General features: G+C 40.3%; 1 protein-coding gene across 1 annotated transcript; it reads right to left on the reverse strand.

The window, feature by feature from the left end:
- Positions 1 to 878: 878 nt before the first annotated feature.
- On the reverse strand, positions 879 to 24,462 carry LOC114157270 (serine/threonine-protein phosphatase PP1-beta catalytic subunit). Its single transcript, XM_028038118.1, has 8 exons — positions 24,308 to 24,462; positions 5,485 to 5,616; positions 5,176 to 5,406; positions 4,423 to 4,527; positions 4,278 to 4,349; positions 2,503 to 2,654; positions 2,283 to 2,417; positions 879 to 1,431 (listed from the first exon to the last, which is right to left on the reverse strand). The coding sequence occupies exons 1-8, from the start codon at positions 24,357 to 24,359 to the stop codon at positions 1,327 to 1,329; spliced, it is 984 nt and encodes a 327-aa protein (XP_027893919.1). The 5' UTR covers positions 24,360 to 24,462; the 3' UTR covers positions 879 to 1,326.
- Between the last annotated feature and the right edge of the window lie 1,235 nt (positions 24,463 to 25,697).

Here is a 25,697-nt window from a genome sequence, read left to right on the forward strand (position 1 = left end):
AGTTCCAGTCTACATAGGTGACAAGAAAAACTGCAGACTTGACAGTCGAGCGTATTAATGGAAGATTGAGTGAAAGGAAAAAATACATATTTTTGAAGTGCACAACCCTTCAAAATATGTTTTGAAGTCATTGTGAGATGATTGTGAGACTTATTGAGCTCTGTAACTCCATGTCGCCTGGGTTACCAATCTGAATGTGAATTAAACTTGGGTGTAAATAGGCCTTTTGCAACAAAGAAATCAATTAATCGTGTGATAAATGAAAATGATCGACCTCATTTCAATTTATCGGTTTTGTTTCTTCCTTTTTCTCAATAACACTGAATGAAAAGACTCGACTCTAGTTCTCTCCTCTGATCCTCCCTTCCTCATTTCCTTAGCATAATGGAGGAGTGAACTATTGCATCAGGTAGTTGGATTTGCCCATCTTTATCTCATTCTAATGATTATTGAAGGGCAATATAATACACAGACTTCATAATCTACACTCCTGTGGTTGAATGTAATTTTTATTTTCACTTTGGTTTTATGTCGTGTTCAGTTTTTATTCGGGTGCATTTTTTTTTGTTTTGTTTTTGGATGTTTTAACTGTCAAATGTTCTTTTGAAAATAAAGTATTTCTTTTTGTCAGAATGTTCTTGCATTATTATATTACTACCATTACATCAGTTTGAAAACAATATCATTTATCGCAATAATTAATCGCTTAGGAAATTTTGGTTAGTTGGGTTTAAAATGCAGAACTCACTGATCACTGGTTCAGATAAACTTAGTTGTAATTTAAAACTGAAACCTCGACATGTGAGCGGAACAGCCTGAAGACAGAGAACTTTATTCTTTCTCTAAATGAGCCAAAGAGATGAAAGAAGGACACAGGATGGGATTTATTCCCTGTATTATTTATTGAAAACCCAGCAGTCATTAATACCTGTGGTGTCTGTACAGGAGGAAGGACATGTGGCAAACTAAAAACTGCCGTCATTCTGTTAAGAGAAAAACCAAAAAAAAAAAAAAAGACAAAAATATAAAGATATGCTACAGAATGACTGTGTCTTACTGAAACACTTTTTAAAAAATGTTACATAGATGCAGTGGGAGGATGAGGAAGAGGAGCTTAGATCAAGAAGAAGAAAAGTACAACACCAGTTCAAGAGATTAAATGGAAAAAAAAAAAAAAAAAAGGTTTTTGGAGAGTGGGGGGTGTTTTATTTAAAATAGGAGGTTCTGGTTCCTTCTCTGCCAAGTGTTGCTTTTACTTCTTTAATGTGAAAAGCCAGAAGGAGACAATCGTATCATCTCGTCATCTTTCTGTCCGTCTGTCCGTCTTCATCGTTTTTTGGGGGGCTGGGCTGTGCGGGGCGGCGTGACGGGCCGGCCGGAGTTCATCCCTCCATACTGGTACTTGGCCTTCTTCTCAGACGGCTTCAGGATCTGGGAGGAAGAAGGAGAAGAAGAATCGGTTATTACTGGACCAGCAGCTCTACCTGGCAACGTGAGCTGAACTCTTGAGTTTTAAGTAAATATTTGTTAGTGTCAAACATCTCCACGGCAACATATCTGAATTTCATGACGTCTGATATGGAACAGGGCAAACCTTTGCATTAATAGCACTGAGGCCGACACACCACACTGAGCTATGATATGCTTTATGTTATGATTTTACTACATGAGTCAACATTAAGTTGTGTAAAAGATTTTTTTTTTTTTCTAAATATTCTGAATTTTCATTTTCCCATTCTTGTGTGGATTTGGAAAATGATTCAATCAAACTCCATACTTTAAGCTTGTGAAGGAACAGCCTGTGTTTGTCAAAGTGGGACTGCAGTAAACCCAGGGGGCCACCAGAGGGCGCTCAGGAAGTTGGAGGGAAGGCGAGTAAAAAAGTAAAAACAAAAAAAAATTAATAGAAGAAATTTTGTCCAAATTTTCATCCTAAAATCTGATTTGTTTTTCTATCATTATTGCAAAATACAAGTTAAAATAACTGAAATGTATTTTCTGCTCATCTTTATGAACAGAAGGAGCAGTAAAGCTGAGGATTCTGCTGCAAAAACCCTAAATATTCCTCGTCAACTAAAACCAGAACATATGAGGCTGAATTTAGGCTAAAATCTAATAATTATAGAATAGTGGAAAAAAAAGTGAGATACTAATGCTGTTTGGGGTCACATGGTGTCTAAAGGCTTTGGAACCTCTGGGCTAGGCAACAACATCCTGTTTGATCACTTCACATGATAATCTGGATCCTAAAAGATCCTGGATCAGTTACTATGGCAACAGACCTGGAAGGAGCACATCAGGGTTTCGTCCACGCTCATCATGCCACCGGCGTTGTCAAACTCCCCGCAGTAGTTGGGAGCCGAGAACAGAGTCACCAGCTGCCGCTTGGCGAAGAACTCATACCCATCTTCTACCACCTGGGGGCGTCAGACACACAAGAGTCAGCCAAGGCCTTTACAGCAGGGGGGGGGGAGAATCTCTGGTAGGAAGGAGCTGTGGTACCTGGTGAGCTCTACAGATAAGGTCCAAATCGTGACGGTTGAGGAACTTGCTGACCACGTCGGCGCCGAACGTGAAGGAGACGCCGCGGTCGTTCTCCCCCCAGCCCTGCACGTCCTTATCGGGGTCCGACCACAGCAGGTCGCACAGAAGACCTGCAGGGGGGAAGAAGTGAAACAAAACGTCAGAGTCCGTCACCATCTAGTCACCTGGTTGCAGGGAAACACTGGTAGTCTTTTTTTATTTTTAGTGTGACATTTGTGAAGCGTTTACATGCAGACACGGAGTCATGGCGAAACTCCATAAGAGGATGTGAGACGGAGGCTGCCAGGGTCTTAACTCCAGCTGCCTTATAAGGACAGGAAGAGGTTTAATGAGGGGGTGAACACAGAGAGGCTCCTCTTCCTCTGGTCCAGCTACTAGTAGATAAGAGGGAATAAGGCTGGAGAAGCTCCTGTTCTTACATTAGACCACTAATCATTCAGCAGAGAAACAGGAAGAGTTCACAAGAACCTGAGTTCATGTTGGTTCATCAGGATGAAAAGGGAAAATGGGCTAACCAGGCCACCGTAGGAGAGGCTGAGAAAAACCTTTTACCCCCTTACTAAGTTAATACAATTTGGCTTTCACACTTAAATGTGTTGTACAGACAGAAAACACCAAGTCAGCCTGAGTTGAATTCAAATAAAGGTTTTATTGGAGGGAAACTAGCTACTCAAACCAACCAGGCACTATGGGAACCAAGTGATAAACCCTAAACCTAAGAACTGGCCAGTCATTTCTGGGAAGGTTCACTCTTCCAACTTTTTTTAGTTGTGACTGTAGTTTACTGGAGTCCTAAAAACCTTCAAAATGGCTTCCAGAGTTTCTCCAGTGTATTATCAGCCTGGCAGGCTGCCAGGATTTACTTACCCCCCACAGGGCTAAACGGCATTTGTCTATTTTAAATGTTTTTTTGTTTGTTTGTTGTCATAATGATGGTAGGAGTTCACCCTGCAATCAGTGGGTTGCCGGTTCAGTTCCATCTCCATCCACCTCTGCTGAAACTGGTCAGAGGGCCAGTGGGGCAACATGGCAGCCTGGCTTCTGTCAGACTGAACTTTGTGCTCCTTTCCCCTCTGATCCAGGTTTCAGTTCTCGTTTATTTTTGAATTGCCTTAGATGATTTGTTGCTTCTTTTCTTTTGTTTTGTTTTTAATCATTTCGTTCAGGCTACATCAGGTTGTCAGAAAAATTCCTCGACTCCACAGCTTTGGCAAAACTTGCAATTTCTCTTTGATGAGTGGTTAACCCTGAATCTCAATTGGATTCAAACTTTGACTAGGCCATTCTGCAACCTTATAGAGGTGTTCTGGATAATGATACTAGAGGAGACGGTCACAAACTGATGGACACATCATCCTTCAAGATTTTTCTTGTAGAAAAATAAAACGAAAAGGACCATTTGCCTTCATTTATATATATATATATATATATATATATATATATATATATATATATAAAAACTAGCCTACGGCTGGTGTGAAGTTTTTCTACCTTTGGTGAGATCATTTGAAGATGTTTTATTTTGCCGTTGTGCGATCTTGATGGTCTGCTCTGAAAGGGAACCCAGTTCACTTCTAAAGACACTGAAGAAACGTCCAGACAAACCAGATGTGGATGTGAGGCAGCGGATCATTTTTACCCCTCTGATTTATTTCTAAGTTCTCCTTTTGCTTGGCTTGAAGCCCAGCTGGTCTGCTCTGTGTGTGTGTGTGTGTGTGTGTGTGTTAAGCTACCTGTGTCAGGCACGTCTGTGGGTCTCATGATCCGTCTGATCTGCTCCATAGACTGGAGGTCAGGAGAAAGTCCTGAAGGAGAGAGAGAATTGTTACAGGACTTTGTTTTTTATCATAAACCTGCGACACTCTCAGGTCTCAGTACCTCCATGGCAACAGAAGATCTTCTCATCCACTATGGCGGCGATGGGCAGGCAGTTGAAACAGTCGGTAAAAGTCTTCCACAGTTTGATGTTGAACCTGCGTTTACCTGCAGGATCAACCAGAGTGTTAGAAAGAGCCCAGTGTCAACTCATGAACACATTAGCTTGTCACAACAAGCAGCAAATCAATTCATTACATGATCAATTAAAAGGAGTCGGAAAAGAGAAGCTTAGACAACTGTAAGAAAACAGTTGTTAGCCATTTCTTAACAAATAGCTCAGCTAGTAAGCCGAGCTATTCCTTAGCTTAATTTATTAAATAGTTTCTTTTCTAGTTAACAAACAGCTTAATTTGTTAGCTAAAAACAGATAAATTATGTTATTTGTTAGCCTTTATTTTCAGGCATGACGAACCTTCTTATGCTTCAGATTTACAATTCTTTACTTTTCAACTAAAACTTGGCTAGCATCATTAAAATATAGCATTTTTAGCTTACTGGTTAGCAGGAAAGATAAAAATATCTTTATGAAAAAAAGTGGTTGCTATTACTTTCTGCATAAGTAGCTGAAATTTGGAGACCTCAGTGAAAATGGTTTATGACAAGTTTAGAAGAAAAAAAAAAAAAAAAAAAGTATTTTCAATGTTCCGTCTATTGAACAGAACTGAAATAAACTGCGACCTCTGTACTTGGCGTGCTTCTCTGTTCCAAACCCTACATTAAAACAGGAAGTAGATGGGAGTAGGCGGAGCTCACACTCGTCGTAGAAGCCGTAGATGCGGTTGATGGAGGCACACTCGTGGTTGCCCCGGAGCAGGAAGAAGTTCTCAGGGTACTTGATCTTGTACGCCAGCAGCAGGCAGATGGTCTCCAGCGACTGCTTCCCTCTGTCCACGTAGTCGCCCAGGAACAGGTAGTTCGCCTCTGGAGGGAAGCCGCCGTACTCAAAGAGCCTCAGCAGGTCTGTGTACTGTCCGTGGATGTCACCTGGAGGAAACGGGAAGCATGCTGCGGGATCCTTCCAGGAAAACGTGCCGCTTAGTCAGGGAGGGGGGCGGAGCTTACCGCAGATTTTGAGCGGAGCCTCCAGCTCCAGCAGGATTGGCTGGCTAAGGAAAATTTCCCGGGATTTGATGCAGAGGCCGCGCACCTCCGCCTCCGTCATCTGGACGATCTTGCCTGGGCGGCATCCTCGTACTGGTGGGAGGACAAGGAGAAGTGGAGAACAGGTTAAAACAGATGCATTTCTCAAAAGTGTCGACGATCCGTGTTGTCACATGACGTCTGCCGGCTTGGCTGTCAGTGAACTTGAAGCTAAATACGGGGGACGACGTTTAAGCAACGGGAAGACAGAAATGGACTGTGTGGGAGGGACGCTTGGACACACTTCCTGTTGGGCAATGTTTAGTTTTTTTGTTGTTTGTGTTTAAGAGGAAAGAAAAAAGAAAAAAAACTTAGCTCAGTCACATCAGTCATGTCCAATTTCAGTCCTATTTTTGTGTAGAAACAAATCAATGTTCTAATACATGTAGCCTACACTTCATTATTTTTATTTTTTAGGATTTTGTTCTGTCCTACAGTCAAATACAGTTAAAGTTAATTAAGTCACATGAGGAAAATCCAACTTTTTTGTAGCGCTAATCTGATCTTAGACTGTAAACCAAACATTTGCCACCAATACACTACTTGATACTTTTGCCTGTTTTCTTCGTCTCTAAGCTGAATGATTATTTTTTTAAAATGCAGTTTCAGTTACTGAGACTTTATTGTTGTTTTGTTTTATTTTGGATATTTGAAATGTTTCCTGCTAAAATGTAAAAAAAAATGTTTCCGACTTTTGAGTGGGTATTCTTGCATCAGTAAGCTATTATTATCATTAGATCAGCAGAAAATGGTGTCAAAATGACAATATTGCTGTTTATTGCAATCATTTCTGGGACTATTTATCAGCCAGTAAAATGTGTTATCATGAACAGCCTAAATTAATTATATTTGTTTTGGTTTCAAACACTTTATTATCAAATAATAAAGTGTGAAACCAGACAAAGTTAGAACACCTCAGAAAATCAGATGCTCAACTAGTTAGGATCAGCCATGTTGATTTTATGTCTGTAGGCTGGTTGTCACGGCAACACATTTTTCCTGGTCAATAAATTGGCCCAGAAGTTATTGCAATAAACGATATAATGATGTTTTGAGGCCATTTCCAATAATAATAATAATAATGCAAGAACACTTTCTCAAAGATCAATAAACTTTAAACTCTAATGAACATTCAACACTGGAGCTGGAAGACACATTAAATATACAAAATAAAAATACAAATAGAAACGACATAAAGTGAACTATAAAGCCTCTGAAAACAAAATTGTCATTAAAAACGAAATAAAAGAAGGAGCTGGTTGAGACCGAAGCACTGGGCTAAAAACTTTTCATCTGGTTTTTGGTAGCAAGGAAAGAGAAAAAACAATAAATCATGAACATGGAAATTATTGAGCACATTTCAATTGATCGTGCCTGTCGGATCTATTTTGTGATATTTGTTTTAATCTATGAAATCGTTTTTTAGATGACCCTGTTAAACGATGTCAGAACTCTTCCCTTCAGCGTTCCCCCGTTTCTTCCTGCTGTGTTCACACTAAGAACAAGTCCGGCGCCTCTGACAGACAGAACCACTTTTCCCTCGCTGCTGTAGAACCACAACAGTGGAGCAGAGCTGACTCAGACCAAACCACAGAACCACAGCGGGCCAGGAGGGCTGCCGCCGCCTGCTTTAATGAGGAGGAAAGTCGTCCCTTTTCTGCCTGGAGACGGTGGTCACGCCCACCTCACCCTCGGCCTCATGCCAACACAACCTGTGTCCATGTTTTGACTGAAAGGCGACACCAGGACTATATCTGGAGGGTCCAAAAGAAGGGACGGCTCAGGTTGGCCAGGAGAACGCTGCACCGGAGAATCTGATGTTCAGAGAAACAGGACCGTTCACACAACAATACACAACCAGGGGGAATGTGTGTGTGTGTGTTGGCTGTTGTGTGTTTACACAGCTGTCCCCTTCCAGCTGTGAGGTGACGTGTTCACACATCGGTGCTGCCTCAGCTGACATCTGGGACGGAAAAGTAGGAGGCCTGAAAGGATCGGCTTTCAGGCGCCGGGGGAATCTGAGCTCGCATCAACACCTCGGTTTCTCCTACCTCTCTCTCTCTCACACACAAACACACACGGTGACCTTAACTTCGGACCGTACCACTCTAAGCTCGAGGGGAGGGAAGTGTACCGGCATCCCTGCGTCCGTCGCCACGGCACTGCGGCTCATGGAGAGGGGCGGCGCCTACCTCTGATCGCCATGGAAACGTTGCGAGGTTGTCGTCTGGGAGTAAAGGATCTGCAGATGAGGTAGAACCTCCAGCGGGTTGCAGCCTGTATACTAACGCCTGCTGCGTCAGAGCGGAACCGGCTGCGCCGATAATCAGACCCATTTCCTGAACTTTCAGCCGATACTTACTGGACAAACCAACCTTTGTTTTCTTTTTCTACCTCCGCAAAAGTCTGAAAGTCGGCCAATCCTGTCGAAATAATCAACTAATCGCATAATAAATGAAAATGAGCTCGATCATTTCCATTCTGATGACTGATTTTTACAGGACAGTTTTCTTCAGAGAGACTTCATAATCCATTCTGTTTTCATTTTAAATATTTGTAACGTCTTCCTCTTGTAGCGTCGAGCGTTCTGAACAAAACTAAAAGTTTTCTAGCCTCTGAGAGAGCGATCACGCGTTACTACGGCAATATCAACGCATTATCTGGATATGGTCTCCAAACAACAATACTTGGCATTTATCCCCACAATTTCTGCGACAGTTTATCGTGTGCCGTTAACGGTTGGGTGACAATTGTTAGAAAGTTGGCAACGTTTTTCCCACCTCAGTGACTTTCAGACACACAAAACCAACCAGACAGCAGAAAAAACATGGCTGAGAGAGTCTGGAGAACTGATCCTCATAATTTAAAGAATTACAACAAAGCTTTTCCCCCCCAACAAAGTTCCAGTTTGGCGTGAAAATAACGACACGTATGATTTCTATTTTCCCCTCTCTTTACCTTCCATCTATAATCTCTGACATTTATCAATACTGACGTCTGGATACAACTTTGTAACACCAGATATGGACTGATGTGATATCACACAAATAATTCATATTGTTATTACTTATTTTGTAGTATTAGAAAGGACTTTATCAAGTGATATTATACTCAAACAGAGAATAATAGTCAATAATAGTCACAAGAATAACTGACTAACTTATAATCCTGTTTTATTTATCGGACCGTATCGATATGTAAAAAAAAAAAAAAGACTAGTATCGGCTGATACCGATGTCAATGCCAGTATATCGTTCATCCCTACACCTGTTGGAGTGCTTGTATGATAGATTTTAGAAGTGAAACAGATGCCGATATGAGGTACTCATTTTTCAGACCGATTTTTGATATCAATATTGTATCAGAACGACACTCAGACCCAGAAAAGCAACAACCAACCAGGGAGGAACACCAGGAATCATTCTCACTGCAAAACTCAATGTCGCAAATAAATTTTCCAAAACTTACGACATTAATCTAAAGATTCCTGTTACACCGCAATTCCTTCAGAAAGAATAAACTAAAAATAAATGTGGGATCCTTGTGCACCTTAGTTTGCAAAAATATCACATATGTCTCTTTAAGTGGCTGCATTCCTGGGTCATCACCCTGCTGCAGCTTCAGCGAGACACTATGACGTCAGGAAAAAGCAGCGCCTCAAACACGCACGCACACACACACACACACACACACACACACACAACACCCCCCTTCCTCAGGGAAATTTGCATTCCAGACAGCTTCACAGAGCTCTCAGACCTGAGACGAGGATTTACTGCAGCAGAAACTTAGCGAAACGCAACATAAACAGCAATTCCCTCTAAAACATCATAATATTACCTCATTTTTATTTTCTGTTAAAAAAATAAATAAAAGGATGAACAAGAAGAGTATTACTAAAACACACTGTGGCTTTGATTACACTGCTTTAGCCGTTTCTGATCCTTCTAGGTACAAACAAACCCAGTGTTCCCAGAATTAAAGTCCGGCTGCCTAGCAACAAGCAGGTTAATTCGCCAAATATGTGGAGGGATCGGAGGGTGAAGCCCAGCTCAAACCACACCAAAGCGCTTGTTGCAACAGCCAGAACAATGCAACCCACAGAGAGAAAGCACAGGACCAGCCTGATCACTTCTGCTATCAGACCGAGAAGGCCTTCAGTCAGGTCAGAAGGTGCAACATCAGCTAGCTTGAAACAAGCTAGCAGGCTGGTTGCATCGTGTTCCTGTGTGTTTACAAAGAGCTCCAAGAGCCGACTGGTAAATAAGTCAATCACAGACGCCGGGAAACGAACATGTGACCATATATGGGCACGGGTGAGGAATGGAAGGAGGAAGTAGTCAGTCAGGACAAAGAAGGAGTGCTGCATGGGACGGAGAGAGAGCCAGAGCAGCAAGCAGAGGGCTGGCCACACTGTAGCAAAAATAATAAAAGTTAGCCAGAGATCAACTACAGTGTTTGCTTGGTGGTCTGTGTCTGATTGTCTCGAAAGGCCCAGAACCAAACGTAGAGAATCGGCAGTCAGAACAAACCCAGAACAAACTCCTAGAGAACTGCGGAGACAGTCAGAAAAAATACAAATAAAAAAACATCACCCTATTAAGAGCTTTTTTTTAAAAAAAAAAAAACATCATATTAATGGAATAGTTGGAACACTGATCAATGTACTTGATGTGAAGGTAACATTTTAAATTCCGCTGTGCTTTCTTTGTGCACAATAACAAAAAAGACATTTTGATTTATTGCATGTTTCAGAATTGGTTGCACGATGTTTACCATGTGAAGCACTTTGAACTGCTTGTCGTTCACAGGCTGTGACTGACTTTTCTTAATAAAATCAGCAATATCTTTATATTTTATTGTAGATTTGGTCATTGTTGCAACAAATAAGCTAAAAACTGAGCATTAAATTGTTTTGTTGTGCTTATCAGTTACATAAAGAGGCCAAAGTGAGGACATCGTGAAGTCGACAAGTTTTAAGAGTTCGTTCTAGATTTGAAAAAAAAAGAAAGAAAAAAGCAAAGGTTTCTGCGTGTTAAAACAAAATATTAAATTTTTAAAAATCTAAAGCAGTTCTTTCAAGTACCGTCTGAAATTGTGTTTCTAGACAGTTGTTTGGTTTACGGTCTACATAAACTACAAGTTAGGAGTTACTCAATACAACTCAGAAAATGTTAAATACATCTGAGCTGCTTTGTTTTTTTTATTTATGACCTGGGGCTCCCCTGTTTACGATCTAATATTTTTGACAAATCGAATCAGAAGTGGATAAAGCAACACGAAACAGGTTCCGTTAAAGGCAGTGTGAACAGGGTCACTGATTTCATACTGCTATGAATCAGTTCAGTCAGTTTGTTCATGTCAAAGTTTCTCACAGTGGACCGACTTGCTTTAAAAAAAAACAAAAAAGAAACACACACACACACACACACACACACAGAGCCCTCCTTGCTGGTGAAGCTCATTAAGCACGTGGTGAAAAGTTCCCCGGCTTCGTCTCCTGAATAGTTTTATTGCACCAACAGCAAAATGTGGAGCTGCTTCCCTTTAACTTGGGCACAAACACACTGCAGACTCTGATATTGAAACCAAATACATCTGGAGATATTAAACCTGTCACAGTGAGCAATCAAGCTCGAGAATATCCACTGAGATGATTCAGATTTTTCATAAGGAAAACTTTATTCAGAAAGACTTCATATTTATCGTTTCAGTTCCGTTTTATTTATTGCGTTTTATTCTGGATATTTAAAAAAACGTCCTCCAGCCGCAGTGTCGAGCGTTCTTTCACAAATTAAACTTTATTGACATTTGACACGGCATTTCCAATAAATTATGGTCTCAAAACAATAACATCGTTTATCGTGAAAATTACTGGGACAATTTATTGCGACGGACCCTAGACGCGTTTATTCATCTGTTTTGATGTTAAAAATGAAAATATGCCTCACTGTTTTGTTTTGATTTTTTTACAGATATGAAAAGCAAATTTGATCAGAAACAGGAAGTTTGGGGTTCTTCCTTCTTCCTGATCAAGTGCATTTCCCGTTGGCGGATCAGTAGCGCCCCTGTGAATTTTGAGCAGGCATGACTGCGCACGTTTCTGTCCCTTCTGCATGAAAACGCCCCATCAGACCTTTTTTTTTTTTTTTTTAGCTGTCCGCCTCTGTTCTTTCTAGCTGGGACTCAAGCCAACCACCCCCCTCCTCTATCTAAACCTCTCCCACGCAGGGGCAGATGGAAAACAGTGACCCCCGTCCCCCCACCCCCATCACTGAACGAGAAACTCAGAGTCCCGACTGCAGTGGCATTTCTGCATTTTCATTGGGATGTTCTTGTTCGCCTATAAGTGCCAGCTGTGAATGCTTGGCTTTGTGGCGCCAAAGAAAGACTGAAATTGAGAGGAGAGAATGAGAGAAGAGGGGGATAGACGGGATAGTGGGAGAAGAGTGGAAAAACGAGAGGGGTGGTGGTGGTGGGTTTGAATCGCAGCAGCAAAATGAAAGTGCAGAGAAAAGAGTGGATGTGAGGGAGGGCTTTTACTGGGCGAAGCGCTGGCTGCCATGTTTGGTGCCAGGGGGCGAGCGCGCCCCGCCGCACAGGCTCCACCATTGTTGTTTCCACAACAGAATGCCACGCCAGCAGCCTGGAGCTGAGCAGCTCTCACACTCAGAGAAAGAGGGAGAAAGAGAGAGAAAGAGAGAGAGAGAGCGAGAGAGAGCGAGAGAAACACAACTGGGGAGACACCGACTGCAGAGAAACATTTGGAAAAGATTAAAAGTGTTCAATGGAGAAAAAAAAAAAAAAAAAAAAAAAATCAGGCTTTTTATTGTTTCGGGGTTTTTTTAAACAAAAAGTATCAAAGCTTAACTCAAACTGAGAGAAATATTAACCGTTTATGGATCGAAGAATATGCATAGACGTAGCTGCTGCTAGGCAACATGTTTACATTCTGGAAATGATGGGATGTTGCGGTTCTGAGGCGTGTAATCGATACAAGGCTGCGGCTCGAGATTATTTTAGTAGTCGATTATTCTAATGATTAAATATATTTTAAACTCTATGATTCTACATTTTATTCAATACTAGAAATGCATAAAATGCAACAATTAAATTTTTTTTTTTATATAAAATAAGCTGTTTATTCCCTAAAAGGTAACAGCATAGCATTCTGTCAGTGATGGTTTATCATTATCATTTGCAGAAAAGGATGAATCTGCAGCTAAACATCAACTGATCAATACAGAGTATTAATTATATGTTTTTTTTCTTTTACTAATTAATCAGTTAGCAACAGGTGCTTAAGATTTTTTTTAATAGAATTTGAAGCAGGTGAAGCTACACATATGCAACTTGAGGAACTCTGGGTAGAATGTATTTACAAATAATTTTCATCTTCAGTCCAAGAAAAGGCAGCTAGCTAGAAAGGGTAAATTAGCAGCTAGTTAGCAGTAGCTTCAAGTCACAGGCAACAATGAAGAGGTTTGAGTGAGACTCAAACTTTTGCCTGACAGAAAAGTCCAGCATGATTTTTTTTTTTTTAATTAAAAAAACGTTAATTTTTTTTTACCCGTCTTTGTTGTGTACTTTGGAAAAATTGAATTTGGCAGAAAAGTTTAATTTTATTTCTTTTGGTGTGGTGTGTACAGATCTTTAGCTTGTGTGGGTCATATTTGTCAATCCAGTCAGCAACTACTACATTTTTTTTTTTTTTTATACAATTATGCTATAGTATTTGCTGTGGAATCACTAAACAAGGTCATGGACTTCTGGCAAATCAGTTTCACAAATCCGACATTTTTATTTCTCTCAAAGATTTTGTAGTCCAAAAGTTCAATGATGCCAAACCTGCAAGCAGGTAAGTGTTGCAGTAAAAAAAAAAAAAAAAAAAAGTTCTATTGTCGTTGAAGGATTGACGGATCAGTTCCTTCTGTCTACGGAAACGATGGACACAGCAAGTAATACATTGGTGGGGGGAAAAATATAAATAAATAAATCTCAACATTAGATCTTCATAAACAGCAAATTTTGCAACTATTTGCCAACAACTGAAATGAAAACTTCCCCTCCACCCTTTTTGCTGATGCCGTGTGACCATGTTGGTAATCGTGCCACATAAAACCACCTGTTCTGGTAAAGCAACACAGAAGGGCTGTTGTTGCTAAAGCCTGGAGCAATGTGGGCTTAGCACTAGTAAAAGCTAATGAACAGTGAGGAGGAGGAAGAAAAGGAATGGGGTGGAGGAGAAGACAAACGCAGTGAAAAAAAACAAAAAAACCATGAGGTTGGTTTGGTAGACTGAAGGATACCGGTGACCTTGCTCAGACACCCTGCAGCTTCAGTGTGCTGGAACTAACAGCAGAGATATTCTCTTGGAAAACATCAACTGGAAAAACGGCAGATGGCTGTTTGATTCCCCACTGTGTCCTGCACTGGCCTTTTTCCCTCACAGCAATAAGGATAAGCCACACCTCCGACATGAGACCCTTACAGTGGTCGCAGTGTTTTGGCGGAGGTGCTGGAACTGGTCCTAGGTCAGTTTGGTGTCAAGGGTGATGAAACCAGAGGGCCCTGAAGTCACAGACTGGCCTCAGCCGATTGGAAACCATGTCAGTCCATCAGGTTTAGCCTGTCGTCTGGACAAAGCCTGCTGTCACACCTTGTTGGAACGGCCGATGAAGAGCATATTTGTTGTGAGTAAAAGGGCTTAAGATACCACGATTAATAATCAGAATGATCAAATCATTCTGATTAAATGATCAGAATGATTTTATCAGGTCATACAAATGAAGAGAGAAGACTGGGGAAAACCGCCGCTAGTCAATATTTTAGCAATCAAGGATTCATGTAGCAGAATATCTGGGTGAATCTTCATACACAAAGGGTTACTGCATATTTATCAAGTCTAAGTTGCAGACTTTCAAAATCCTGTTTTCAGTCAACATTTCACCCAGTGAAGTCCACTTCTATTAAAAAAAATAAAATAAAATACAGCCATGATTAGTGCATAACTTTGGTCTTAAATAGACAAAAACAAAGAAGAAACCAGCTGTGGTCTATTTGAAGAGATGATCAAACCGCTGCAGTGTTACCAGCAACTCTGGACTGACTGAACCTCAACTGGATGGTTCTACACTGGATGTTACATCCCCAAGGCAGTGGAGAGGAATTGGAGGAGGGGAGGGGGGGGGGGCGTAACAATAAATAAACCAGGGAAAAATGAAGAGACAAAACCAGGAGGGTAAAGTTAAAGTTTTATTCTTCAAGAAGAAATCTTAAAGGCGAAAAATGAGAACCTAAAAGAAAAGAAAGGGAAGAGTAACAACAAGAACCAGGGTTTCTAGCAAACAACAAATCCTCCATCACAGCAACACAAAGCTGCAGCACACATGCTGCCCAATTGGCCAAGAGGCCCTGAAATCGGTTCCCCAGCTGACCTTATACTCTGCTAAACAAGAGGCAGAGTGAAACCAGCTGGGCCTGCTTAACCTGTCGGAGCTCAGCAGCTTCCTGAAATGGGGGAAAAATCCTACATGCAGCCACCACTGCATGTAACACTGGACCACAATCATTCAGAATGGAAAGAGGAAAAGAAAATAAAACAATTATTACAGTTATTGATCAGAATAACAAATAAAGGCACTATGAAATCACTTTTATCAGTTTCCCAAATCCCACTTTCAAAGAGGCACCATTATGCGTTTCCCAGGCATATAATTAGGGCTGTTAAACGAATATTTTAGTAATCGAGTAATCTATCGATTATTCTTACAATTAATCAGATTTTTAAAAAACAACTAAAATATGGGTAAATCTGGCATGACACTGGTGTTACTATCAGATATCAACATCGGTCCAATTTTTCATATTTGAACTTCCCTTTTTTGTAGTTTAGAAAACTAACCTGGTACAATAATAGCTCACTTTCTAAGTTAACCAGAAGAAAAGTTATACAAAGATCTGAAATTATATTCAATTTAATAATAAAGAGCCAGGCTCACAAAGATGCTTATAAAAAATGTCTGTACTCCAGCTTTTAGTTTATGTATTCATCTTCAGTCAGTTTAATAGATAAACTCTCACCTTGCCCTATACCCGTCACGCTTTGGGTTTGAGAATATGGGACATGTTGCCTGGAGTTGGGGGCAGGAAATAGACCAGGGAACAGACGAACTTAAGTCCGGGGGGCAAAGACGAACGGTAGACCAGCGGACGAAAGTAAGAACGGGGGGAGCATTGCGGGATATTTACGGCACTTTTGTTCGTCATAGTCAGAAACTCATCTACCAGCTTCGTACCTCCACCCATTTATTGAGACCGGGATGATATGAAATTTATTGTGCGGTTTATCGGTAAAGCTGCACTTGCACTGTAACCATCTACTACTCAGCCGCCCGTCGTGTTCAGTCTATCAGCTCACCTGTATAAATACTCCTGCAGCGCTCTTCCCGCCGTTCTGCTGGTTGAAAGCTGCCGTACTCCAGGCATCGCGCCAGTCATTTTAAGGATGTCTCTGGGTCCCCCAAAAATGATTAAAACCACGGCATTATCAAAAATCAAAAAAATCCCCACGGCCAAACTTGAAAATTGGACGTTATGCTGCTAACACTTGGCTTTCGTCAACAACTCAGAGGCGGAAGTCAGAGCTACGCGTAACGCAAATAATGTTCCGGTCGGAACACGGTGCGCTAAATAAAATATAACTTAACGAAGCTTTGAGGCAGGTACATTTTCCTCGAAAAATTTTAATAATGGAGGTACTCTAATCATTCGAGGTATCGTTTCAGCCCTACATATAATTCCATTTTATAATAAAATCAAGTAACTATGTTAGCTTCAGTCGTTACAAAAATACTACATATATCAAATATGATTTAAATTATAAAGTCACATTTCTTTTAACACCTTGATATTGGGATTCGATCGCTTTAAAACTCCTGCTCTGAAACTTCGCCTTCAGGAAATCATGACATCATTCCTCCATTAACCCTTTAACAACGTTTTTACCAGCGTTGCTCCTATAATGAGCTCAGCAGTTCCACCAGGTGTTTGCTATTTGCTGCTGGCTAGTCTGAAGGAGCTGAGTGGGGGAGGGCCACTCTGTGAGCAAGAAGCTTGGAAACTGCAGCTCAGAGGCGGAGCTTCGCCTCGAAGGCAAAGCTAGAGCCACCCAGTTGTTTTGCACAGCTGAATGGTTGCCATGGAGATCAAAGGATTTCTCAAACATGCATGTCAGAGTCAAACGATCGGTATGTTTTTGTGTAGAGAATAACAATATCACATGATATAAAGCACAAAAAAAAGGTCAATTTAAAGTTTGGATGTTTCAGCAAATCGATAGCCAAAGATTAGTTGCTATGCAACTTTAACAATATAAAAAGTGCTGCATTCAGCATAACATTAAGTGATTTGGACAGATATTTAAAATCATTTCTTCTTTAATTGCCAAACACATTCATGAACCAAAGGATCTCACACGTTTCACGCTTTGAAAAAGGAAGTCTTCCTCGTAAAAATGCTTTGGAGATGAGCTCATTTCCAAAATATGAATCATAAAGAAACAAAACTTGCCAGCAGTAAATTCTTTCAGTCACTTGCCTAATAGAGCTTCTTGCTTGCAACGCTTTCCAAAAACAGACAGAGCTTTAATTAAAAAAAAATTTTTAAAATAAAAAGTTTCAACTTGCTTCTCCTGATTTAGCTAAATTAGTTGTTGCAGAGGCTGACATTTTTGATGTGAAACTTCCTGGTCATCAGATATTCTTGGGGATCCAAAACAGTTTTAGTCACAGCAGAGTTTAATGAAAGCAACGATTCAAAAGGTTTTGCCTCGTGAATTTCTTCCAAATCAGCCTGGAGACTGCATTTCCACATTGCTTAAACATTAGTGCTATTAAAGTTGACTTGCGTCATCCAACAGCAAGCTTACTATCTGCAGATCTACCAGGTTATGTTTAGAAACTGTTTGGATTCTTCTTTTCGGTTTGCAGCAGGACAATCAACAGAGAGGCAGCAGTTCTTATTGGAAATATTTGCCAGTCAATTTTAGAAATGGCTTCGTCCACAGATAGCTGGGAAAACAAATACATTTTTATGCGTTTTGGACTTTAATCTACACAAAAACTCTGTGTAATAAAAAAGAAAAAGAAAGCCACACACCAAAGAGGAGATTTGAGAAAACGTGCTTGACATGATCGACATGGTCTTTATAACTTTATATTCTAATACACTACTTAAAAGTAGTCCCATCTCTATATCTGTCCACAAAAATTAACCTCCTGGCGCCATGTTTAATTCCTAACAGGAATTGAAGCAATCTGATTGGCTGACATAGGTTTTAGCTTTATGCTACACTGCCCCCTATGGGTTTGGCATGTTCAAAACAATGCTCAGGAGCGAATTTGTGTGGACGAAAACTTTTCTAAAACCTATCTTGTGTGTACAATTTCTTTTTCTTTTTTAAACAATGTTGCATAGATTTTCATTTTCAAAAATGAAAATCTGTGCATTTTTAAGAATGCATAGATTTCTTAAAAGTTCTTTCTAAGTCACAAAAGAAAGAACTTTTGTGACTTAGAATACTTTTAGCTCACTACTGTTTATTGTTCAAATTATAACTATTTTGAACAATAAAAAATTCAGAAACTCAGAGCAAGATCACTCAGTTTACTGAAAATGGGGCTAAATAAATCCCCAAATACCTAAAATGCAACATTTTGTCACTTTGTTTCTATTTTTTTTTTTAAGAAAAGAATTGAAAATAGAAACCAAGGGCAGCCATATCACTTTATGTCTGAGTACAGCGCCCTGCCCTTGTGGATTGCTGTCACTGAAGGAGTGTGTTCATTTCAACCAGAGACAGCTGTTGACATTTAGTAGGACATAAACTCCTCTGGAAGTTGAGTCAGTAGAAGTACCTAGCTCCCAATCTGTAGCAGTGCATGCTGAAAGAGGGGGAAAATCAAACTGCTACAGCTATGAAGGAAAGCCCTTTCACTGGTGGAAAGGCCCCGTTATTCAAGCAGAGAAGAAGTAGTGTGCAGTCAGTCATTCTGATCTGCAGGTAAATCCCTGACAGAAAAAAGAAAAAAAAAGCCACAGAGTTTCCCTTGAGAAGGTTTTGATGTAACCCGGCCAGGTAAGCAGGAGGAAACCGTAGTGGTAGAAAAGAGAAGTCTTTGTGTTTGTGAAAGGTCAGATCTCTAAATAAAATCTGGCAATTCAAGCATTTGGCTCTATATAATATTTTCCATGGCTTTAGGATGAACACAAGGGGCAAGGTTTTTACCCGACAACAACATTTTAGTTTCCTTAACATAACACAACATATACAGAGACACAAACATATCCACATGGTACATAAGTGATGGCTGAATTGGTATTAAAAAATCTTAAATGAGTTCATTTATTAGAGGATATGTACGTAATGTGCCTCAATCAAAGTGGCTAACACATTGTCTAGCAAAGAAGAAGATACAACAGCTAGCTGGACGTCACAAAGGCTGTCGTGTTTTCTCGTGAATAAGTCACCATGGTAACATCTGCTCAATTCCTTTTCTGGAGCGGAAATTGTTTTAACTATTAAAGAATTATAATCCTACAGGGTGATAACGAGTCCTAGTAAATAAATAAAAGTCAATCCTTCTTAGCAATGTGCCTGTATCCGGTCTCAGTTGTTAAATCTATTTTGTCCTGTAGCATAGAAAGGCCAGGATGTGTTTCTTGCTCAGCCTGACCTTCAGAACTCAACTCAATATTCCTAAAAATTAGACAATCGGTTGATTTTTGTGAAACGGATCTGGATCCTCCACGTTTGCATCTTGATGCGTGAAAAAAATCTGTTAAATAACAAGCCGATGTAAATCTCAGTTGTGTTGACATTGTAACACCTCTATTTAACCGACACCTTTTAACTTCTTTTTTTCCTACAAGAACTCAATTTCAGTTAAGACAATAGGTTTAGATTAGAAGTCCATTAAAAAATTAGAATAAGCAACTCTGAAATAAGCATCCAACTGTCTTTGCCAAAGAGTAACGCCGGTTTCTACAGAGTCAGAGCAAGAACAGAAAGGGACAGGACATTCTTTCCTCCCAGATGACAACTTTAGAACGGAGTTAAATCACAGAGTACTTTATTGTGACACTCTGTTTAATGCTGGGGTCCACTGTATATGGTGCAATTTAAAAATAGTACTGATCAGTACTGGACTTTCACCAAATTTACCTCGAGTTCTGTTCCATTCTTCCCCAGTGCAGCTCAGAGCCAGCTAACAGGAACCAAATACTCAACTGTATGTTTGGAGGACTTTGGTTCAAACTCTGTGTTCAAGCTTCAGAGCACCTTGGAGGCTCCGCTTGCAGCACTTACGCTTCCTCTGATGATTCAAAGCGACAGAGAAACAAGTTTAGTTCCATTAGGTTGCTCAAATCAAATTGAACCCGTCAACCTGTCACACCCTGAACAACAGAGAGTAAATCGTGGCCTTTCCTCTGTCTACAGAATAAAAAATACACACCTGCGGTGACTTAACTATGATTTCCTACTCGTGTTTGAAAGATCTAGCTCCATCTGTGGGAGCTGTCACATTTATATCTGCGGTCACACCGAGTTCTAGATTCACGTGTCTTCTCAGGTGTGTCTGGAAAGTTACTCCTACCTCCCTGCTCGTTGACTACATGTCATTTTGCTCCATCTGTACATACTTGCCAGACTGTTTTTCTTCCCAACTCTTACTGTAATAACGAGTTGATGGTCCAAACCCAGAAAATTACCATGAGCATGGATTGTGAAGAGTCAAAAAACATGTTCATACCTGATAGTTCAGTCCAGATTCTGTTCTATTGGGGATCAAAACTGCAACATTTATTACATTTTCCGCTCATGCGGTTTTGCTTTCACACTGCACCGTGTGAAGCAAATCAAATTTTTTGAAAAACCTCCTCGCCTGTGGGGGTGCTCCACCAAGAACCACTGAAGGAAACACAAAAACCTCCAAAGACATTGAGCACAGCTTCCTTCTTCACAAAATGGAAACAAAAATGGAGTTGTGTCAGATTTTAGCGGTTAGGTTTTCTCTTGTAGCTGGTAAAAGGCAGAGAGTCATTTCTCCTGCTAGCGCTAGACTTGCTCGTTTCTTTTGGTTGCGTTTACCCAGAATGTCTTACACTACGGTTCGCATCCTGCTTTTGGAACGGTTCCCGGTCCGCTTGGCTGTCACTTACGCATTCGAAGCGCACCAGAGTTCACTTTAACCAAACCCAGGCTTAGGTTTGTAAGCGGACCGCAGTTCGCTTTTTTGGTCCACATCAGAGTTCGATTGTGCATTCCCGACGCCACAAACGAAATAGAGTTGGAGTAAAGCAGGCTACAAAGGGTTGGTGTGAATGAACCCAGAGCCCTGATCTGGAATTGTTTTCCTTCACCTTTTCTGTATGTTGCATTACAAAGCAGACATACATGAAATCTAACCTGAAGGCAGTGTCATCATGCACTGCTCACATACCGAGCAAACAACTTGTAATCACCCTTTATCAACTCAGTTGTTGCTAAAATTTCATGCAAATCCACATCCTGCTGATTTGCATATGCTAACAAACTGTTTGCATTTATCCAGCACATCATTTTAACAACAAAATTCAGCGCCACTGGCTCACCACCAGCTCGAGTGTTTATTGCACACAGTCCGTGTTCCTGGCCGATCGGCTCACCTGGGTCAGGATCCCATATTTATCTGGGGAAGTCAACCTCCCCTGCCGTGCAACACAGAGCAAAAGATGTAGGAACAACAGAGGCCTTTTCTTCGAAAGTACATCCACAATTACCAGAGCCAAACCAACAATATCAGCAAGAGAAGCAAGAACGATGGCCAGTGCAGATATTTATCAAATAAAAATCCATCTTTTTTGAGTTTCACATCATGTTATCTCAACAAAAAACGTACCTGGATGTTGCCTTGATTCTTTCAGGCATGTTTGAGAAATCCTTTAATCTCTATGGCAACCACTCAGCGGTGCAAAACGCCTGGGTGGACCTAGCCCCGCCTTTGAGGACAAAGCTCCTCCTCTGAGCTGCTCTCTCAGACCTTCTGCTTCACAAAGCAGCCCTACCCCATGGCTCCCTCACTTAGTTCCTCTAGACTAGCCAATAGCAATTAGCAAACACTCGGTGGAACTGCTGAGCTCATTATATGAGCTACTTCTCAGTGCAACGCTGGTCAAATTGTTCTTAAAGCGTTAATAAAGGAGCCAAGTTGTGTGAAGGTGGCCTTTCAGAAATAGTAGGAGTTTCTTAAAGAGACAGAGGCCCAATTTCAAGGCACAAAATTACAAAGTCAAATTTCTTTTAAGTCACATTTTATTTATATAGCATTTTTGCATCAACTGAAGTTAATATTTACTTGACTGCAATAAAATGGTACCATGTGCCTGGAAAACACATAATACTGCCCCTTTAAAATCTGAGCAAGACAGGAATTTAGAGGTGGAGACGCATCATGTGACTCATGTGCGTCTTTAGTCACAGATCTACTCCACCCCACACACACACACAAACAAACACACACCTTCTCAGGGAGAGAAAATACCCAGAACAAATGATAGCATCATCAGTACTGCTGGTGGAAGTTTACTCACAAAAGAACAGCTGATCCAAAACTTACAATTAGTCTAGTACCATGGTCAAGAATAAAAAAGATTTTTTTTTTAATGGCTGATTAGTAACTATTTTCATCACCAGGGAGATGTTTGAAGTGACAGAGGATGCCTAATAAGGAGATGTTTAACTCCAACAGATAACAGGGCAGAATGTATTACATTCAAAGGAACAAATTAACCAATCAAGAAGCCCGATTTATGGTGCTGTATTGGGAACGTTGGTGGCCATTTGGAAATCTCCATAAAGGTGCTCTAGTAAAGCTAACCACGATGATTTAAAATGTCATCACTATAACTATTGTTACATGGTGAAATCCTGTTTAACTTCAGAGCTGCGTAACCATAGTAACTCCTCTGGTCCTAATACAGATAATTAAATGGAGATAGTAAAAAACGCTTCCTAAGTGCTGGAAATGATTATGAGAAATTAATACACAATCCAACATGTTGGGTAGTAAAGCAATACTTTATTTTTTTTTAAACTACTGTGCTTTCTGAATGGTTCTTGTAGAAGAAAAAATTTAGATATTTTATTTGTTGCATTTTCATTTTGAAAATGCAAAAAGAAGCAAAAAAAAGGGATCAAATGTTGGATCTGATGCAAGTTATAATTTTAAAAACACTTCTGCTCCATAACCTGAATGATTTTACTGTGCTCAACAGAAAGACAAGATGTGTAACCTGCTTTTGAGATCATAATCAGCTAAGACAAAAAATGATGAATACATAGACCATGTAATCCCTGATGGGTCCAATTTTAAGTTTGTTTTTTTCCCCTTCCTAGTCTGTAAATGTTTAGAGGCTACTGCTGAGCATTAACGTTATTTATCATAGAAAGAACAAAAAAATCATTTTAAGAATTTTGAAGATGAATTTATTGTTTCAATGTCTGAAAACCCTAAGAACTGCCTTTATTGCGGGACATTTTTATTTCTACCATTTTCAGTTTCTCTACAGTTTGTCTCATGAGAACATTAATAAAGTTAAAAAAAAATAAGTGCAATTATTGTGTCCAGTTTAGTGATAAAAAAACAACAACACATACTTATAAATAAATAAATAACACCTCTTTACGAATCCAGTAGCTCAAGACAGGTGTCCTGGAGATGCCTTTTTAAAAATGAGTATGTTTTTTTTCCCCCCATTTTCAATAGCTGCATTTCTGTGTGTAGGAGCTATTTGGGCTGTCCCAGCTATAAAGTTGCCACAAAAAAAAATACACAACAGCAGCACAGAAAAATAAAAAGTAATCGTGACTAAACCTTAGCTCCATAACTTGAGGCCATGTAAATGCATCTAAAAGTGGAAGATAACCAATTCTCATGCACACACTGTCATTTAGCAAAGTTCACACAGAAACACAACACTGTGACGTCTTCAGCCGCCCCACCAAACCTCATTAGAAAAACTCGTTTCTTTTTAGGAATAGTTGTGGCTTAAAAACTAAACAACGCTCACACCTCATCTGGCATCTTTCTATTACGTCCAACGTTTCGAGCCGCAATTAGTAAAGTTAAAAATCGCCATTTACTCTGGATGGACATCCAAGTTTGTGGTTGGCAAATGAAGCCTTTGCATACAATCGAGTACTTCTTACTGGGCTAATTAACACATATACATGAGCAGGGGTTGTAATCCCCCTGTCATGGCTGACATGAGGTTAATGGTTATTTAGTGTCTGATCTGCAACATGCCGAAGTAATAACCTCAATACTGCGACATGAAAGCTGGCAGAAATTAATTGCTGGTAATGGAGAGTCTGACGTTCCTCTCCATACTGAACCAGAGCACAAACACTAAAAAGCAACGACTAAAACGAGGGAGGCTCAACATTTCCAGGCTGAAAGCACCACGGTGTTCTAAGAAACCATTTTATTCCAATTGAGTCTAAAAGGAGCCGTGAGACGTGAAATAGTAGCTGGCTAAGAGGAGTGCCTGTGTCCTCGGACAGAAAGACCAGCGTTGTACTCCCGAACGTCAAGCTAGCCGACGAGTCAAGCGAGTTCATTGATGTTCCCAGGTCAAAAATACATCCATGCAGTTTAGGAAAAATAATCAACAAGCCACAGCGAGCACAGTACGGAGAACTCACCCTCTAGAAGCCTGGAAATCAACGAGTCAACGTCCAACTCCCCCTCCGCCATTTCTGTAACGCAAAGCTCTCTATGCGCGCCGCAGTCTGGTGTGCAGGCAGCGAAGGCACCGCCTCAACTCACAGCAACTGCCCGCCAACTCCTCCCATTAATATCCTGCTGTTGCATTAAATGACCCTCGGAAAATTTGATATTCCAGCGAAAGAACAGAAAATGTATGCATTTGCCTCAAAAGATTTCTATTTCTTCTGATAAAATATGACCAGCTCTTCAGAATGCAACCCAAATCTACCATAGATAGGCCATACATACCGCAGTGGTTTATGGGAAATGTAGTTTAAGAACTACAGCTTAACGGAAATCAAAGATGGAATTCCTGAAATGACTTGGATTTTGCGTCCAGACTCGCCTTTCTGTCCAAGATTGAACTAGTGTCCTACACACCTATCCAGGTTTTCTTTACTGGTATATCCGGACTGTTTTGTCTTTTTTTTCCCCCAGTTCTTTTGCCTAACATGTTTCAAAGTTTTCTAGTGTGTATTACAACAATTAAGCTTGAACTTTAAATACGTTAAGCATTAAGAAAGTATACGATCGTCACAACTTCAGATTCAAAACAAACCAAAAAATTGACCTAGCATGCCTTTTTTTTTTTTACAATTGACAACAACATACTAAATAACAAAACAGTACACAAAGAACTACACAGAAGCTGAGTAGAAACCAGATGGTTCGATATAAGAACGTGTCTGAATTCTGAAATCTTTAACAAAATATTAAACTCCACATATCGATGATTCTGCTTAATCACTCACCCAGCGATATCTGGAGTTTAATATTTTGGCTTTTGAAGGGATCTACACATGAGATCTCGCCATTGTTTTTCAAAGGGGCGTCAAATGTGGGCACCACTTGTACTCTTAATGTTGCCCATCAACTTGTCGAAATAGAACTTCAGATGTTTTACTACACTCGTCATATATACAAGTTGTGATGATGGACTTTTTAAAAAAGTCGTTTTCTTGGCTTTCAGCACCCTCTGCCGGTCAAAACAAATGTGATGCACACATTTGTTTTAGTGCCACAGAGATGGCAGAATTCCACTATTCATTGTTTTTTTTTTAAGAAAGAAAGAAAGAAAATTTGCATTAGTAGCTAAAAACATTGCTACTAATGCCACATACTGGTGGTTGGAGCACAGCTTTTAAAGCGTCGGGAGACGTTTTAGGCAGTGAAATAAAAAGCCAAAGAGGTTTGACTCGTTAAAGGCGGACAAATCTCGGTGGACGTTCTACTTTTAGTGAGGATAAAAGCCATGAGTGCACTTTTCTAGCGGAGATGGAAAAGGATACAGGTCTCTTTCTCCCATTCTTGTTATTGCCTCGCCCA

The sequence above is a fragment of the Xiphophorus couchianus genome, chromosome 14 (assembly GCF_001444195.1).
Source record: "Xiphophorus couchianus chromosome 14, X_couchianus-1.0, whole genome shotgun sequence".
NCBI classification, from domain to species: domain Eukaryota; kingdom Metazoa; phylum Chordata; class Actinopteri; order Cyprinodontiformes; family Poeciliidae; genus Xiphophorus; species Xiphophorus couchianus.

What these genes read in the sequence shown, in the direction of transcription:
- LOC114157270 (XM_028038118.1), bottom strand. Translation starts at nt 24,359, where the DNA reads ATGGCGGAGGGGGAGTTGGACGTTGACTCGTTGATTTCCAGGCTTCTA. An exon ending in CTACGGCTTCTACGACGAGT is followed by an intron (nt 4,528 to 5,175) that starts GTGAGCTCCGCC and finishes TTGATCCTGCAG; the next exon opens with GTAAACGCAGGTTCAACATC. An exon ending in CCCTGATGTGCTCCTTCCAG is followed by an intron (nt 1,432 to 2,282) that starts GTCTGTTGCCAT and finishes TCTTCCTCCCAG; the next exon opens with ATCCTGAAGCCGTCTGAGAA.